At 42.7% G+C, this 16,281-nt stretch overlaps 1 protein-coding gene across 5 annotated transcripts in view; it reads left to right on the forward strand.

The window, feature by feature from the left end:
* The first annotated feature begins 3,462 nt into the window (after positions 1-3,462).
* NHLRC2 (NHL repeat containing 2) overlaps positions 3,463-16,281 on the forward strand; it is a 42,718-nt gene continuing 29,899 nt past the window's right edge. For 3 of the 5 annotated variants that reach the window (XM_078855365.1, XM_078855368.1, XM_078855364.1), the window contains exons 1-2: positions 3,463-3,641; positions 15,076-15,228. In XM_078855365.1, the coding sequence (XP_078711491.1) occupies positions 3,479-3,641; positions 15,076-15,228 (316 nt within the window). In that variant the 5' untranslated portion in view covers positions 3,463-3,478. Of the gene's footprint in view, positions 3,753-15,075; positions 15,229-16,281 lie in introns of all 5 variants that reach the window. The other 2 variants (XM_078855367.1, XM_078855366.1) reach the window with 2 other exon arrangements.

Here is a 16,281-nt window from a genome sequence, read left to right on the forward strand (position 1 = left end):
GGATAATCAAGCATAATAAGAAAAAATATATCACAACAATTTACTTTATATTAATTTGCCTGTAACAACACATGTCCTTCAGTCAATTTTACACGCAAAGATGCAACTGTTGTTGGCATTATACGCTTTAGCGATAAAGAGGGAAATGTTACTGAATGTAAGAATATATTTAAGGTTTTATAAAAAATATATGTTAAACACATGGAGAAAGATATTTAATCGTTATTAGTGATAATGCAGCATTTTAAGATGCACTGTCACTTCAATTAAAAAAAAAAATCTGTATTACAATTACAACGAATACAGATGTCGCTGTGAATAATGCAATGACAGACTGACACAAAGATTTTATTTCCAAGAGAATACAAAAATGGGCCATCTTTTTTCGTAATTTACTTTCATTCTTTCGCTAACTCTCTCAGCTCGCAACCGTCATTGCAGCTTCCACATATTCACTCGTTTGTGCTGGCGTCATCAAAATGTATGACAGCATTTGTGTTTTGTTCAGCTTTTTTTCTTAATGAGGAACACGTTGACACTTTGAGGAAGTAGGATCAACGCTTTGCCTGGCTGCGAGGGGAAAAATGTTTGCGGATTATTATTTCTGTTGATACCATCTTGGCGGGTAGATGGAGGCACAGCGATTAACGCAGTCTGATCAAAAAGTGAACACTTTAGAGTGCTGGCCGACAACAAACGTCAGAGAATGGTGTGCTGCTATTCATGTTATTGCTCTTCATGTTCACCGCTGTCATTTCACTGGAAGATTACTACCTCTTCACATCATGTCAGCCTTGGGGGTTGTTTGACCACATTTCACCGTGTTGGCTAGTAGTGCGGGTTGGTGGAACAATGCATGATATGATTATTGCTAAATCTGTGTTCTTATTTACACCTGGAGGAACATTCGAAACTGCCCATTGATGACTTAGCGACTACTGCTACCGTGTTATTCCCATCATGTATGTGTGTTTCACTTCTTTCGCACATTATATAGCCAACCGTGCTTTTGGAAGGTGCAGGGGAAAGACAACAAACTAAACGCACAATAAAAAAGGTTAATATCCAATACATGGCCACTACTGTACAGATGGTGCTCAAATATATGAAAATACTCTTCAAAACAAATCTTGTATATTAATTGGTGATGAAGTGCTTGTGATAAACGAACACTTACCTGAGTGGGAGCTTGGCGCAGAACTTTGACTTTGTGCAGCGCGGGTATTAATCACGCCACGTGCACTTCGCATTTGAAGCGCGTTTGAGTTTCCTCCGAGGTCTTTCGCGAAGCCATCCTCGAGAAATGCCGCAGGTGCGGTGCAGCTCCGTGAGAAATGAAACACTCGGCTGTCTGAAACTTTTGGCTGGCTTAAAGCGGTGGTGGCAAAGTTGAATATGCGCTTCTTCCGATCTTTGCGACAGGGGGCCTCACCAATGGGCCTTTTTCTCATCCTCGCGAGAGGCTTGTAATGCCATATGTCTCCTTCGCTGGCATCACTGTCGTCGTTCATTGCTGATGAGCTAAATCAATCGGACGTATAGCAGTGATGGCTGGTTACGTGTGTGGCTACCGTGCCTCCCAATGCTTGGCAACTGGATTGCAGATCTGCCCCCCCCCCAAATTTAAGCATTCCCGCCCAGTGGAAAGAGGATGTCACGTCATGCTGCGTTATCATGGTTCATGATCCAACCTCATAGAGAATGTGCGTGTTAGACCGAAAATGAGCCCATCTTGAAGCGATATTGCCTCTCGTAATATGAAATTACCAATTGGTAGATAACACGCATTTAAGCTGGCAGAAAGGCCTCCACTGCAAGTATCTCCAGAGAGTCTCTAGAAGTCAGTTTGCTTTATGCTGTGTCCCACGCTGGACAAACGTCTTGGAAAAATGTGAGAGAGCACGCACGCTTGGCTGATCACTTTCACCTTTGGATACATTGCAAACATATGGAAAACACATGAATGAGACATAGACACGTGAAAACTGATCACATTTTTCTGTGAATATTAATCAGAGCAAAATGATGATGACCTATTTTATTACAGAAAGTTTTTCAGCTGTGACATCAAGATATTACTTTTGCTCACCCAAGAAAAAAACGTGATTTTGAGTCAACATTGTATTAATTGTATACTTTCGCTGAAAAGAATATGCCAACTAAAAAGAAACACATTATTCTTGCACAGTTATATTTTTGCCAAAAAAGTGTAATAAAGATGAAAAGTACACAAATGAGCAAAGAGTGACATTGGTTACTGAGCGTACACGATTTAATACACCACCTTAACAATTATGAAAAGTAAGTGAGTTTGGTCAGAACACATTGCTCGGCAGTATGATGATGGCCAATGGATGAGGCTGCCGATTGAAATGGCAGCCAAAGGACCGCTCGTTCAGGAGCACGACCACTGCGAAGATGGTGCCATGGCATCAAATCTTGTGCTGGAGATAAATGGTAGCAGCAGCAGCAGCAGCACTGCACCATGAGGAATGGCTTAGGAAGGCCTTCATCCAGTAGTGGATAGACAGTGGCTGATGATGATACACTCACTGAAAGGGAATATGCAACGCAAACACCAACTTGGTCTTGAATATACCGCCAGTGTCTTTGCTATGTCTCAATGGGTCGTCTGATAATTGCTGAATACTTTATGACTCTGGGGCAACTCTGTCATAGCACTATAATGACATCAGTTCAGTGGCTGTAATCCTAATAGATAACGAAGCTTCAAATATACATGTGTGAGTGCCATCACATTCTGACTATCGCCTTAACAAATGTTTTTTGCACTCTGTGCACGGTTTTAGTTTTCCTCCGTTTTTCATTCCGCAAATTTCCACTGCCCCCCTGCACGTTTTTTTCCTTCGTTTTTCATTCCGCAAATTTCCACTGCCCCCCTGCACGTTTTTTTCCTTTCGTTTTTCATTCCGTAAATTTCCGCTGCACCCCGTGCACGTTTTCCCCCTTCGTTTGTAATTTCTCAAATTTCCGCTGCCCCCCTGCACGGGGGTTTCCTTCGTTTTTTTCATTCCTCAAATTTCCGCTGCCCCCCTGCACAGTTTTTTCCTTCCTCAAATTTCCGCTGCCCCCCTGCACAGTTTTTTCCTTCCTCAAATTTCCGCTGCCCCCCTGCACGGGGTTTTCCTTCGTTTTTCATTCCGTAAAATCCCACTGCACTCCGTGAACGGTTTTAATTTTCCTTCGTTTTTCATTCCGCAAATTTCCATTGCACCCCGTGCACGGTTTTCCCCCTTCGTTTTTTCATTCCGCAAATTTACACTGCACTCCCTGCACGTTTTTAATTTTCCTTCGTTTTTCATTCCGTAAAATTCCACTGCACCCCGTGCACGGTTTTAATTTTCCTTCCTTTTTCCTTCCGTAAAATTCCACTGCATTCCGCGTGCACTGTTTAAAATTTCCTTCGTGTTTCATTCCGCGTTCGCCGCGGTCCCTGGCGTTCAGGGCGAGGCGCGCAATGGAGTCCGCCGTGACCATCGGCTCGGTGCTAAGCGCTCAGTTGCAGCTCGAGGAAGATTTAGAAGCGGCGGCATCTCAAGAAGACAGGGAACGCCTCATGTTTGAGTTCGTTAAAAGGGCGGACGCAGAGAGCGGCGCTAAGGTCGCGGATTTTGGCACGGGTGAGTTGGGAGGCTACGAAAAGAGATTCGCGGGACGTTACGGGCGGCGGAGGGGAGGGGTGTGACGCCTCCTCGACTAGTTTGCCTGCCGCCCAGCTTGCGTCTTTCTCGGTAGGGGCTCGTAGGCCGCACCGCAAAGTCAATTGGATGTTTAAAATGTTTAACTTGTACTGTATTGACATTAAAACAAAGCAGCAGATGCGTTAGCGACTCGGGGAGATAACATAGTTCTGAGGAAGGAAACATATCCGTGTTTCAGGCGTCCGTGATTCAACTTTGTTGATGAATGGAAATGAGGAAGCATCCCAAAGTGGTTGGAGCCGCCTGGTAAAGATACTTGAAATTCAGGCTCTCCTGGATATAATTCTAGTTACATTACACCATGATTACATGTACACATGGAGGTTTCTCAATTGGTTGCCGTTTGGTCTGGCTCGATTACTATATCCGTCACACCACGGTCGAACCAACACAGCTGATGCCGACTTTATTGAGGGCGATACTGGCACACAAAAAAAAATAAAGATTGATTGACAACGACACGAAGCCCGGGTCATCGTGAGTTCTTTATTGAGCAGTCGTTTTCCCGAGCAGCTTTCCTTTTGGTTGAACGGAGATTGTCAGAGCGCCGGGCAGCTAAAACACAGCAAGTTGGTACAGTTTGGAGCACATTTAGTAACATCTGCCAGTCATATCAGTCCATCAATCCGTATAATACCGGAACTGGCACCACAGATCCTGGGATTTGACCACAGATCCTGGAATTTGACCACCGATCCTGGGATTTGAATCCAGGCAGCTGCCTGTGTAGAGAGTCTCATACCGGTCACCAATTCCACACAAAGCTTCAAATCAAGATAACAAAAAACACGTTTGGTTTTGCATTGATTTTGGTGTGATGTGTCCTATTGGTGTAATATGGTTTGGTGTGGTGTCAAGGCTGTGGCGTGATGGTTTGCCAGTATTCCTCACTAATTTTCAGAGGGGGACCACTTTCGCGGATAAGACATCCGTGTGAGGGCTGCCATACCCTGGAAACCATTGGGGCTTGACGGCAGTGATGGGGTATTTCATGTTTCTATATTGTGGGGGGCCGTACCAGTGGCCCACTGGTCTTCCAATGAGGGGCCGTCCATAAATGACGTCACGCACCTGGGGGGGGGGGGGGGGGTCAGACATTTGTGACGATGTGTGATGAGGAGGGGGTGAGAAATGTGACCACATCAAAATGCGCAACTTTAAATAAATATAATTGTTATAACAACACTCCTACAACATCAGAGTGCAGCGCCATACGCACTACAATGACAATAGTTTAAAGCGATTTGAAACATTTTTATTTTCAAAATGGAAATATGGTTGGGGGGGGGTCTGACTTTTTGTGACGCCAAAAATCGTCCAAAATCGCGTGACGTCATTTATGGACGGCCTCTGAAGAACACTGCCATCATTGTATCGTGTGGGGTGTGGTATGATATTGTGCTGTGATGGTGTAGTTCAGGGGTCGGCAACCAAAATAACAAGAAGAGCCATTTCTTTCCAATTCGGTACAAAATTAAGTATTTCAAGAGCCGCAATGCATCTGAGTACATACTGTACATACGTACATATCGTCAAGAAGCAGTCCGTAAAGAGCCGCGTGCGGCTCCGGAGCCGTAGGTTGCCGACCCCTGGTGTAGTTGGTTGGTGTGAGCCATTTAAGGGCTAAACTTTGGGGGGAAATTTATAACAAAAAAAAAACACCATTTCCATCTGTCCCGTGACCTGTTGCCAATGGGTGTTATTAACATCGTCTCAGAGTGCACCTAGCCTGGAAAAAATGCTATGGTATCGTCACCAGAATTTGGTTTAGAATGTAAGCGGTTATTGTTGTTTGTGTGTTTTATTGAGGAAGGGTGGGTGGCCAGCCAGATGATGAACAGGGATTGATATTGTAGGTTGAAGAGTGGAATTAGAATTACAGAGTGGTAGGTGAGCAGGAGCAGAGGCCTGTGTTGAGTTTTTGTTGTTGTCGTGAGTTGTGTCCTTATTGGGGTAGGTAGATAGATATTCTTAGGTTTTTTTCGGTAAAGTCACGTAGGTAAAAAATTAAAATTAATACAAGTAAAATAAAAAATAAAATAAAAATCACGACGTTTCGGAGGCAACACAAGCTTCCGTCTTCAGGTGGAATTTTATTTATTTGTATTTTACTTTTATTAATTTTAATTTTTTACCTACGTGACTTTACCGAAAAAACCTAAGAATATGAATCATTGCAGTCACGAAAGCTTCAAATCTAGAATTAGGTAGATAGATGCCTGATGAGTATGAGTGGAGAGCTGATTGGTGCTGGGCTTCATGGGGTATGCAGAGCGCTCACCTGTGGCGGTGGCGGATTGTCGAGGAGTAGAGAGGCTCGACTCTGGGGTGCATGACTCTGGCTGTTTGGGGAGGTTTTTGTTGCAAGTCGGAGTCTTGGATGAGATTGTCCACTGCACTGAGACCTCGGACGGGTGTTGATATCCACTCTTTGGTGGATGTTCCTGTGGGTCTGCATGATGTCTACACACAGTGCTCTGTTTTGGTTTTCTGTGTCATTTGTCTAGATTTCTCCTGTTGTTTGCTTTTTGCATTTTTTTTTTACCAATGTCAATTTTGGTCACTTGTTACGGTAAATGATGAAGATTGTCAATTTTTGACTTGAAACTTTCGTGACTGCAGGACCATGTTCGTGAACATAAGGCAGATCTGAAACACGATAGGACCAATACCTAGGCCGTGGCTGATCATTGTTTTAATGCGGTGGGCTCACACAAAATATATTTCTCTAAGACGAAGGTACTTTGCAAACCCACTGGCTATCAACAAAGATTCATTCATGAAGCCATCTATATATATAGACACAGGCACAATTTAAACCGAGAAGATGGGTACAAACTGAGCAATCATTGGAAGGACGTTATTAACCAGTTTAAGTCATAACTGGCTGTGATGTTCCCATCCTACCACCTTCCGATGTTAGTTGTTATTTTAGGCTCTCTGATTTTGTTGACATTAACAGATTAAACGTCTCACTAACACAGCTACCTCGTGCGCCATCCTCGAGGCTGCTGCTTCACGATCTACCATTAACACGCTAATCTCTGACATTAACATACTCATCTCTCCCATTAACACGCTAATCTATTACATTGACATGCAAATTTTTTGCCTGGCAGCCCTTTGATTGGTGGAAAGCTCACCACCGCCCACCACTTGCATTGGCTGTATTGGCTGCTAACATTTGGGCTATGCCCATTTCAAACCTTTATAAGCAATTGTCTTTAGAAGCTAACCCCCCTTTTCCTGATGACGACTGCTTCTGTTGCGATCGAAATGTCGTAGTTTTTTTATTTTCTTTGAACCTATCTACGTGACTTTACCGGGAATAAGTCTACATTATAGACTGCCAGTATGCTTACTCAGATTAAGAACCAGGCTACAGTCTACATTATAAACTGCCAGTACGCTCACTCAGTTTAATAACCATTGTTACAGTATACATCATAGACTGCCAATACGCTCATCAGCTTAAAAAACAGGCTACAGTCTACATTATAGACTGCCAGTACACTCACTCCGATTAAGAACCAGGCTACAGTCTACATTAGTTTTAATATTTTATCATTTTTATTCACTTTCTTTGTTATGATTATTTTTCTTTCTACGTGACTTTACCGAAAGAACTAAAGAATAAGATTGTCATTGTTATTAAACCTTGTCACTACCATATGCAAAATATATATTTTAAAGAAACTAATCATTTACAGAATAACACTTGTTTTCGCCTTCTGCCAAGTTAAGGAATATAGTTATCCCCTGAATGTAGCGCAGCACAAGTCTTGCCAGCTGGAATTACGTAAACTTGTACAGTCCTAATGATTAGCCGCATTGGACGCTAAAGTGTATTCGTGCCCTCTGCTGGATAAGGAAAGGAATTTCAACAGCGACATGGATTATGTTGCACTTTAAAATATTACGGTGCGAGCAATTAAAGTGGCGATGTTCTCAAGTTGGTTTTTTTTGTTTGTTGCTGGATCATAGTCACACAGCGTTTGTCATTGGTACAACATTATTTTTGGTTTATTTTTAACGTAAAGAACTTAACGTCCCTCAGCACGTGGCACTGCACTGGCAAAGCGGGCAGCAGTCCAGGCAGTAATGGATGCGTGCTGATAAATGCAGCTGGTTAATGCCCTCTGATTAAATGCTGCTGACGTACCTTGCTTGTTTCTGCATCAAAGAATAAGTAATATTTAAAAATACTTTTAAAAAAACACGCTTTAATTAAATGTACCCTACTCATAACGGCAGAACTCCACGACTCCAGGAAGTGGCCCCGAAGCTTGCCATAACGTCAGGGGGCTTTGGTGATTTACAGCCAACGTCAGTTGAGCGTGGACAATTAGACCCAAGCCGAAACATCACGTAAAAAAATGTATGTTTAAAAATATATATATATTTTTAAAGAATATAGTATTGTCATCAGTATGACATAAGTATACCAAGTTTTCAGTCGATACCACGTTGGGAAGTGGGTTAAAATTTGAGTTACAATATTTGAGGATACGACAACAACAGAGTGAGTTAAATATAAAAGCGTGTAATAAAAAGGGCGACAAAGTTGGCTTATGTAACATCCGACTCGATAAACTGGAAGACTCTACCCTCGACATGAATTGTGACCGTGCCCTTTGTATAATTTATACGTTTTCTTCATTGATGGTAAATTGTTAAATTCTAGATTTGAAGTTTTAGTGACTCTTTGGTTTTTTCGTGACTTTTACCGAAAAAACCAAGGAGTAGATATTGTTAAATTGTTTATTATATGAACAATTGGATTTGAATTTTCCGCTACACTTAAGAAACTGAACTAAAGAGTTTCATTCAAATATAATAATTTAAATGTGTTACAAAAATAGACACGATGAAGTTTACCATTCTATACCGTATATGATTACTTTTATCGTTCTTTAATGCTGCATTGTTTCAATTGCGCTTTAAAATAATGGCAAAGCACTTCATTTGTCTGATTGCAAGTGTACTTTGCATTCCTAACAATTGAATAATAACTGCTCTTCCATACAAGCCGAGCGCGTTGTGAAGGTGAATCACATTTGTCACCGTCATAAAGTCAGTATGTTTCGGTGCTGTGGCCAAATGTTGGAGTGAGAGGGCGTCACGGACTTGGGGGGTGGGGGGAGTCGCATTGCAGGGAGGATAAGGGGAACATTTGTTCCTGCAGGCTTGTTGGGGAGTGTTGGGAGTGTGATGGGGAACGAGGAGGTGAATGTCTGTGTGGACCTGTGTTTTTGCGAGTGAAAGGAGAGGCCAGAATGTTCTTGGGACTGGTGCTCTTTGCCTGCCATTTTCGGCAACGATGGTGGTGGCGATGTGACGGGAGGCCCACCCAATCATTCATTCTTGGCCGCACTGGACAGACCACTTTCGTCACGTCACAGAATACCTGCACCGATTTCTAAATAAAGGAAAATGTTTCTGTATTAGTCTTTGGTTCTTTTGGTTAAGGCTATACGGGGGGTCTTTGTCTCTCTCTGTTTGTCTCTGTGTGAGTCTCTCTCTGCTTGTGTGTCTGTCTGTGTGTCTCCGTGTCTATGTTTTGTCTCTCAAATTTATAAATTTTTGGAAGAACGTAATCAACCAGGTGGGGTGTTGACTGTTGTGTCATTCATTTGTACCTGATGATGGTTGCTTGTGTTGCAATCGAAACGTCGTATTCTATTATTATTTAGTTTAATTTCTTTCTACGTGACTTTACCGAAAGAACCAAAGAGTAATTCCTGCAATCACGAAAGCTTCGAATCTAGTTTGATGCTGTATTAGATTTAGCGTGCAACGCATATGCATATCTTCAGTAGCAGTGGTGACTTTTATATATATTTAAACAGTCTGGCTAGCGTGGAAGAGTAGGCCAAAAATACCCCGTAGAGGGGCTTTCTTGAGTTCCCTCTAGTGAAGGTCATTCTGCCAACATTTGGCATGTCAAAGTAAGACTAGGGCTTTAGGTTTTCCAAAGTGGACAACAACTGAATGGCCATGGAAGGAAGGACAAAGAGCGGTGGGCCAGACAATGGGATGGGGCAAGATTTGAATATTTAGAGGAGTACACTGACTGGATGGAGGTGGCAAGGGATGGTGAAGAGTGGAATACATAGGGGGGAGGCCTTTGCCCTGCAGTGGGATGTTAATGGATAAGAAAGAAACACGGGGCATCACTTAGGATGCCCAACATCCGCACCCTCAATGTCAATCCCTGGAAGTGGATACTTTTAAGAGCAGGGCTTGGGAGGTCAGGTGTCAAGAAGAGGAAAGATGGCAAGATGCCGTGGAGATAGCAATCCTGGCTATGATGACAAATTGCACTTGTATGCCTCGATAGCCTCTCCAAAGGGGCTGTCTCTTTGTGTGGATGGAATAGATCGTCATTGGTAGGGAAATAGCGATATTGATATGGTTTGTTTATTTTTTAAACGTAACAATTCCCTAGGTAATGCTGCTGCTGCCTGCTTGCAGAGCAAATGGGGAAAGTGAGAGCCGGCGGCGTCATCATTGAGTGAAATAAAACACTTTTTGCGGAGATGTTGGTTGTAGTTGGGCAGATTTGGAACCAATTCATGCGGAAAACTAACTGTCACGGTGTGCTTGACGGAAGGCTGTATTTGAGTGCCGAAAACACGGCAATGTTTCTTCTTCCTGTCAGAAGCAAAATTGGCAGTAAAAATAGTAGGTGTGCATCCGAAATTATATTTGCTATATTTTCGTCGTGTGAAGATTGTGTTTTACTCGTAAAGAGCATAACCCCAACCCCCCCCAATTTACAACAATAAGATTATTTCACGAAAGCGGGTCAGAACATGTTTATTTAATATGTAAAACAGGCCGAAGTATTGAATTATTTATGCATGGCAAACAGTGTGGAAAAGTTCCAAAACATTTGTGTTTTGATGCCAAGTTTCAGGTTCAGCATTTTAGGGGAAGCGGTGATGTAGCAGTTAGCTCACGGCGCTCCGAACCGCGGTGATTTCGGCACGATCCGATTTTCGCCGCTAGCATCCATTGCGAGTGATATCTGAACCAGTCCTGCGCCCCGACCTTTAGCCTGCACTGTCCAATGCGGTGAAGTATGGTCAAACAACCCCGATGACGATTTTGCATCGGGTGGGCCTTCGTCCAGTAGTGGATTACTAAAGAAATGTAAATGTACATTTTATTTTGGCAAAAAATAAAAAACTATGGGCAATAGTTGGCTTAGACTCCTATGTTTGTTGCACTTGTGTGCTTTATAACACATTGCTTATTGTCATTTTAATTATTTTATGATCTAATTTTTGTAATAAACTGTAATGAAATATTGAACGGTTTGATAACGCAGGCAGCTGTTATCGTGGGCACGATTGCTGTAATTACATGGGAAAATTTGCCAACCCCGCTTTAATGTTCCGTTAAGTTTGTGTAAATTCAAAGGGACTGGGTACGGGCAAGTCCAGAGGGTGTAATTAAACATGTTTAAATTTAGAAAAAGAGATTTTATTTGGGTTTTTTTTACACAAAATCTCACGTTATTCAAAAGAACAACATTTTTACCAGTCTTTTTATTTTTCTAATTTTCCTCTTTCAATATTTTTTTACTTTCTTCCCAAGGATGTTGTTAAAATGTTACGCATTTTTTTCTGTTTTTCCTTTTCATGTGGATGGGACGGCAATGTGATCTGTTTACGATGAAGAAATATTTACGACCGGTTCATTTGTTAGCAGGAATTTGGTGGGTGGAGTGAGTGGTTTTGTGTCTGCCACATCTGGTACCGATCTAAAAGGTCACAGAGGGATTATTGTTGATACTGGAGAAATGTCTTTTCTGCTATGGCTACTTCATGCCAGTTGCTGCTCTTTATTTGTTTTTATTTAACGTTTTGTCTTTTTTTTCAAGTTCACAGACCATTTAGGCTGCCGAAAATTGCACTTCCCTACCAATAGTCATTAAATATTTAGACAGGGTATTAACGACATCATGCAGCTGTGATCGATCTGCTGCTGGATGAAGACCTCCCCAATTCGTCGCCAAATCTCATGGGTTTGTGATGTAACAATCCACCTCGCAGTTGCACATGGGCTGATTCGATTGCTCCATCTCCTCGGTGGACGTGCTTTCTCAACATCTATTGTCAACATATTTATCCAAAGGAGAAAACACGCCCGAGAGGACATCTTCCACACAGGTGGAGCGATGAAATCAGCTGGTGGGCAAGAGCTGGATTTGGATTGTTGCATCACTAGCCCGTAAGAGATGGCGACATCTTGGGAAGGCTTTCATTCAGCAGTGGATAGACCATGCATGTTGGTGCTGTTATACTGTGTATACAAAGGGTTGGTAAAAATGTTGAACAGGACATTTAAGACATCGAAAGGCTCATGGGTAAAATCCATTTTATTAAAACACACTGTGCACCTCTTAATTCTACTACTGTGTACCATGATTATGGTACGGTAGGACTTCTAAAATAAGTGACGTTAGTTTAGCACAGTTTTCAAAATATGTATTTCTAAACCATTTGACTGCCGGTCATGACGTATATACATATATACGTGTGCTCTCTTACACAGTGATGTGCATTGTACTATTGACCCCTGACTGTCGGTGAGTGGGGTCGTGAAGGTAATTGTTTTTGAAGCTTTGCCTACACAGTGTCAATGCTAAAGAGCGAAGGGGTTTTAAGTACTAGGACCTCGGCTGCCGGTAGCAGCCATGTGCACAAGGGTACGGTCCCAATTCACATCATTCGCTGTGGTTCCCCCTGCCTTTAGTGCGAAAGGAAAGAACGAGATAAAAAAATATATAAAAGAAGCACTCGCGCTTTAAGAAACTATTAATGCAAGTGTCTACAGCACAACGTTGCATATCTGACCATCACCTAAGAAGTGTTTCATTCGCGATAACTTATATTTAAAGCTGCATAATGACATGACGTCTCGCGGCGCATGACCTTTGATGTCGCGAGAGGACAGCACCTGTCATGCCATCATCGGGAGGAGAGAGACGAGGCTTGCCCCCCTCCCCTTTAGTGCCGTTTTGTGAATTCCTTCGGTGCTTGTTTTGGGCGACCGTTTCATTTATTTGGCAGGTTTTTCCCATTGGGTAAGTCCCTAATAGCAATAAAACATTACACTAAACTTCAGTTCATATTTGATACATTTTTACGAGATTTATTGTGTTCGCCCCCGTCCCGCCCGCCTCCCCGCTACAGACAGACGACAGAGCTAAGAGCTAATTAATAAAAAAAGAGTCACCGCATTGACATAGTTCTGACCTTGTCTGCTGGCTGGTGGAGTGTGCAACGCACAACAGCGCACAGCACGAGTACAGGAATCTCTCTTGTCTTGAGAGTATGAACAACGTGACACAAGCCATCATTACCATTTATATTCCGCACCGCCCCCGCCCCCCACTCTTCGTCTCCCAAAAATGGTTGGCCCATTAATCTTTATTAGTTACCACGGGACTGGAATCGAAGTCGAGAGCCTTAAGAAAAAAAGAGCGAGTTGAAAAATGCTCCGCTCTAAATATCTATAAATATTGTTCCATATTTCAGGGTGGTTCATGAACCTTGGCTTCCGTGCGGGTCCATGTCTTGGGGTAAGTTCCCCCGGTTTTCACGGAATGTACTGAGCACGCTTTCGTGTGTCTTCACGGTGAAGTCGCCGTGTGGCTGGTGGAAGTTTTGACCGCGCCACGATTTTGATAAGCGCCTCCACCCCTCCCCCCCACGAAACGATTCCAGACCTTGGCCCGCACACTTTCTCAATTTGGCAAGGGTATCGTATTGCTTTGAGCTCAGCTATGAAAAATTAAGTTACAAGAATATATCTTAGCAACTCGAGGTGGACAGCTATTGCTATCCCGCCCCTTGTGGGAGATGGTGTATGGAAAGGTAATTTAAATATGGTGGTATTGATTTGGTATTATGAGATGTTCTGAAATTCCTTTAGCACGGCTTGACCTCGATAACATGTGCTTGGGTATTAACATAGCTTTTAGTGACGTGTTGTTCAAGTCACTGGCTGAATTCCACCTCTCTCGTCTCTGTATTTATTTATATCGCTACTCTTCTGCGTATATAAAGGTATTGATTCATCAATGAGTTTTCTCTCTCTCCCAACATTTCGCTTTGCTTCTGATGTACTTTCATGGCTACAGTTGTATATCTGTTTTACCAGCTGTGAGGATTAAATCATGGAAGTCTACACCACATATTTTTTAAAGTATAAACATCAGCCCCTACTTAAATAGAACATAGAGTGCAAGTGTTCTAAATTCCTATTGAACCAGGCACGCCACTATTGATATCCCCAATAGATTTTCTCAAAATCCTTCTGTTAACTGCGTAAAAATAATATAAAAGACAAAAAAAAACTTCCAAATATTTATCCTGTCCTTAAAAAGGCTAGTTAGATTAAACATTGCCTAATTGGCATTTTGTGCTTGCTTAACATCAATTTAAATTCCTTGTAGGTTTTTTTGTTGTTGGACGTTTTGAAATCAAGTTCAGGGTTCACTGGCCAGAAACCCTAAACCTGGCCTCATTGGCAATGTGCCAAGGGCATGAGCCACGTCCCTTTCTGTCACTGGCTCGTGGTGGTGGTTACAGTTAGGCTTGCACCCTTGCCAAACTTAAGCTGTTATAAGCCAGTGTAAAGGTTCGCTGTCATTCCAAGCAAATAGAGCCTGCACCACATCTCAAAGACATTTGTTAATCTTTTTAAACATCCCATTTTAATCTCAATGCTTATAATGTGAATGTGTTAAAACGTAAGTAATTTGTCAATTACTTTTAATGTTAAGCATCTATACAAAAAACCCTCTCGGGGGTCTCAAGTCATTTTTTTCAAATATGGTTCAGCATTGGGATGTTTGGCTAATTACATAAATGAATGGACGGTTTTACAATACAACAATGATTTTTATAGCATTTCAATGTCACCGCATTTATAGCAAGAAACCATGCGAGGGGGAGACACTCAGTTGTACCACCTTGCAGTTCTATGTCTACAACATCTGGCAAGCCCTGTTGGTCACCCTTTCAAATACTAACCAGGTCTCGCAAATCTACTCACCATCTGAGATTTCGCAAGATCGTGCACATTCAAGGTGTTTGGCTTTCGGCAAATATAAAAAAGTGCTATATTACTTTATAGCTTCACACTCCGTAGCAAAAGAATTGCTCTGCGAGCACTCGCCGTGTGCATTCTTTGCAGCGATAATTCCTTTGGTGCATAATCACGTGGCGTCCGAGCTTGCTGTTTGAATCCCAAGCTGCTGACTCAGGAGATTTGATGAGCACGGGCCCACCTGACCCTACCGGATATTGACGTGCCGGCGTTTCTTGTCGCCTTTTAGACCTGGAGTGGGTCAATGTGGAGCGACCTCTTTCGCTGCACGCAGACCTACAGGGCAAGGTGCTGGTGGTGGACTTCTTCACCTTCTGCTGCATCAACTGCATGCACATTCTCCCGGACCTGCATGCCCTGGAGGAAAAGTTCTCAGAGAAAGGTGCCTACCCAATGCCCAGCCAATCGCCACCTTCGCCACACGTCCGCACACAAGCCCGATTGCTTCGCAGCCCTAAGGCGACATGCCTTTGCCTTTACGCCTGCGGGAATAGTGTGTCCCATTGCCGCCTTGACAGATCACGATTAGGGTTTGTGGATGTGGTTTGTAATAATGTGAAATATTGAGTCTGACCCCTTAAGCCTAGCCTACTAAGTGACCATGACCTTTGATGCATTGCATTCTGCTGTGCAGGCACTGTTCGATGAGATTGAGGACTGTGAGGTTAATGTGGGTATGGTGAGAGGGCAACTGTGGAGTTTGGCACGTTTACCCAAGTCACTTGAGTTGTCATCTTTCCAGCTGCGTTTCAAACTAGTGATGTGATGCAGTGACCTCTTTTTATATTTATGTATTTTTCAGCAAGGGTGAGTCATTTATTGCACCGTAAAGTGTTTTATGAAATTTACTTTTTGGAGACCCAATATGCAGTGGTTTGTAAAATGGATTACCTTTTTTCTTCTGTGAATTTGTTTTATTATTTCTCTCACTGTAACGGTTCGACCGTGTGGGCATTTAAACGGCGATTTGTTTTTACAAGGCCCCTGTCAGACCATGGTATGCGTATTGAAATGGCAAAAAAAAGCCATAATTGCTTAATTATTTCTCTGAGGCCGACTTGCATAACATCCATCGTTTGTAACCAACGTGCTATAATCCGAGGATATGAGTCGCAGTCTCATATGACCACAAAACCATCAGACGTTCATTAAAATCAATAATGCTGAGAATTACTAAAAGCATTTGGCCAACGCATTTTATTGTAAACATGTACTGAGCGCCATTTAGATATTGTGTGGTCTTCTAAGCAGTGACATTTGGTTGGAACAGCGAGTGATATTTGCTGTAAACGCCACGCAAGAAAGGTGACGTTTGCATTCAGAGCGATGATGTTGATAAGCGAGGATTCACAAAAGGGAGCGTTTGCGGTGTGCCTCCGTGGCCCGTTTGGCTTCTTCGTCAAATGGTGACAGCCGAGTGTTGACAGAGGGGCTC

This window comes from Lampetra fluviatilis, chromosome 4, assembly GCF_964198595.1.
Source record: "Lampetra fluviatilis chromosome 4, kcLamFluv1.1, whole genome shotgun sequence".
Lineage (NCBI taxonomy): Eukaryota > Metazoa > Chordata > Hyperoartia > Petromyzontiformes > Petromyzontidae > Lampetra > Lampetra fluviatilis.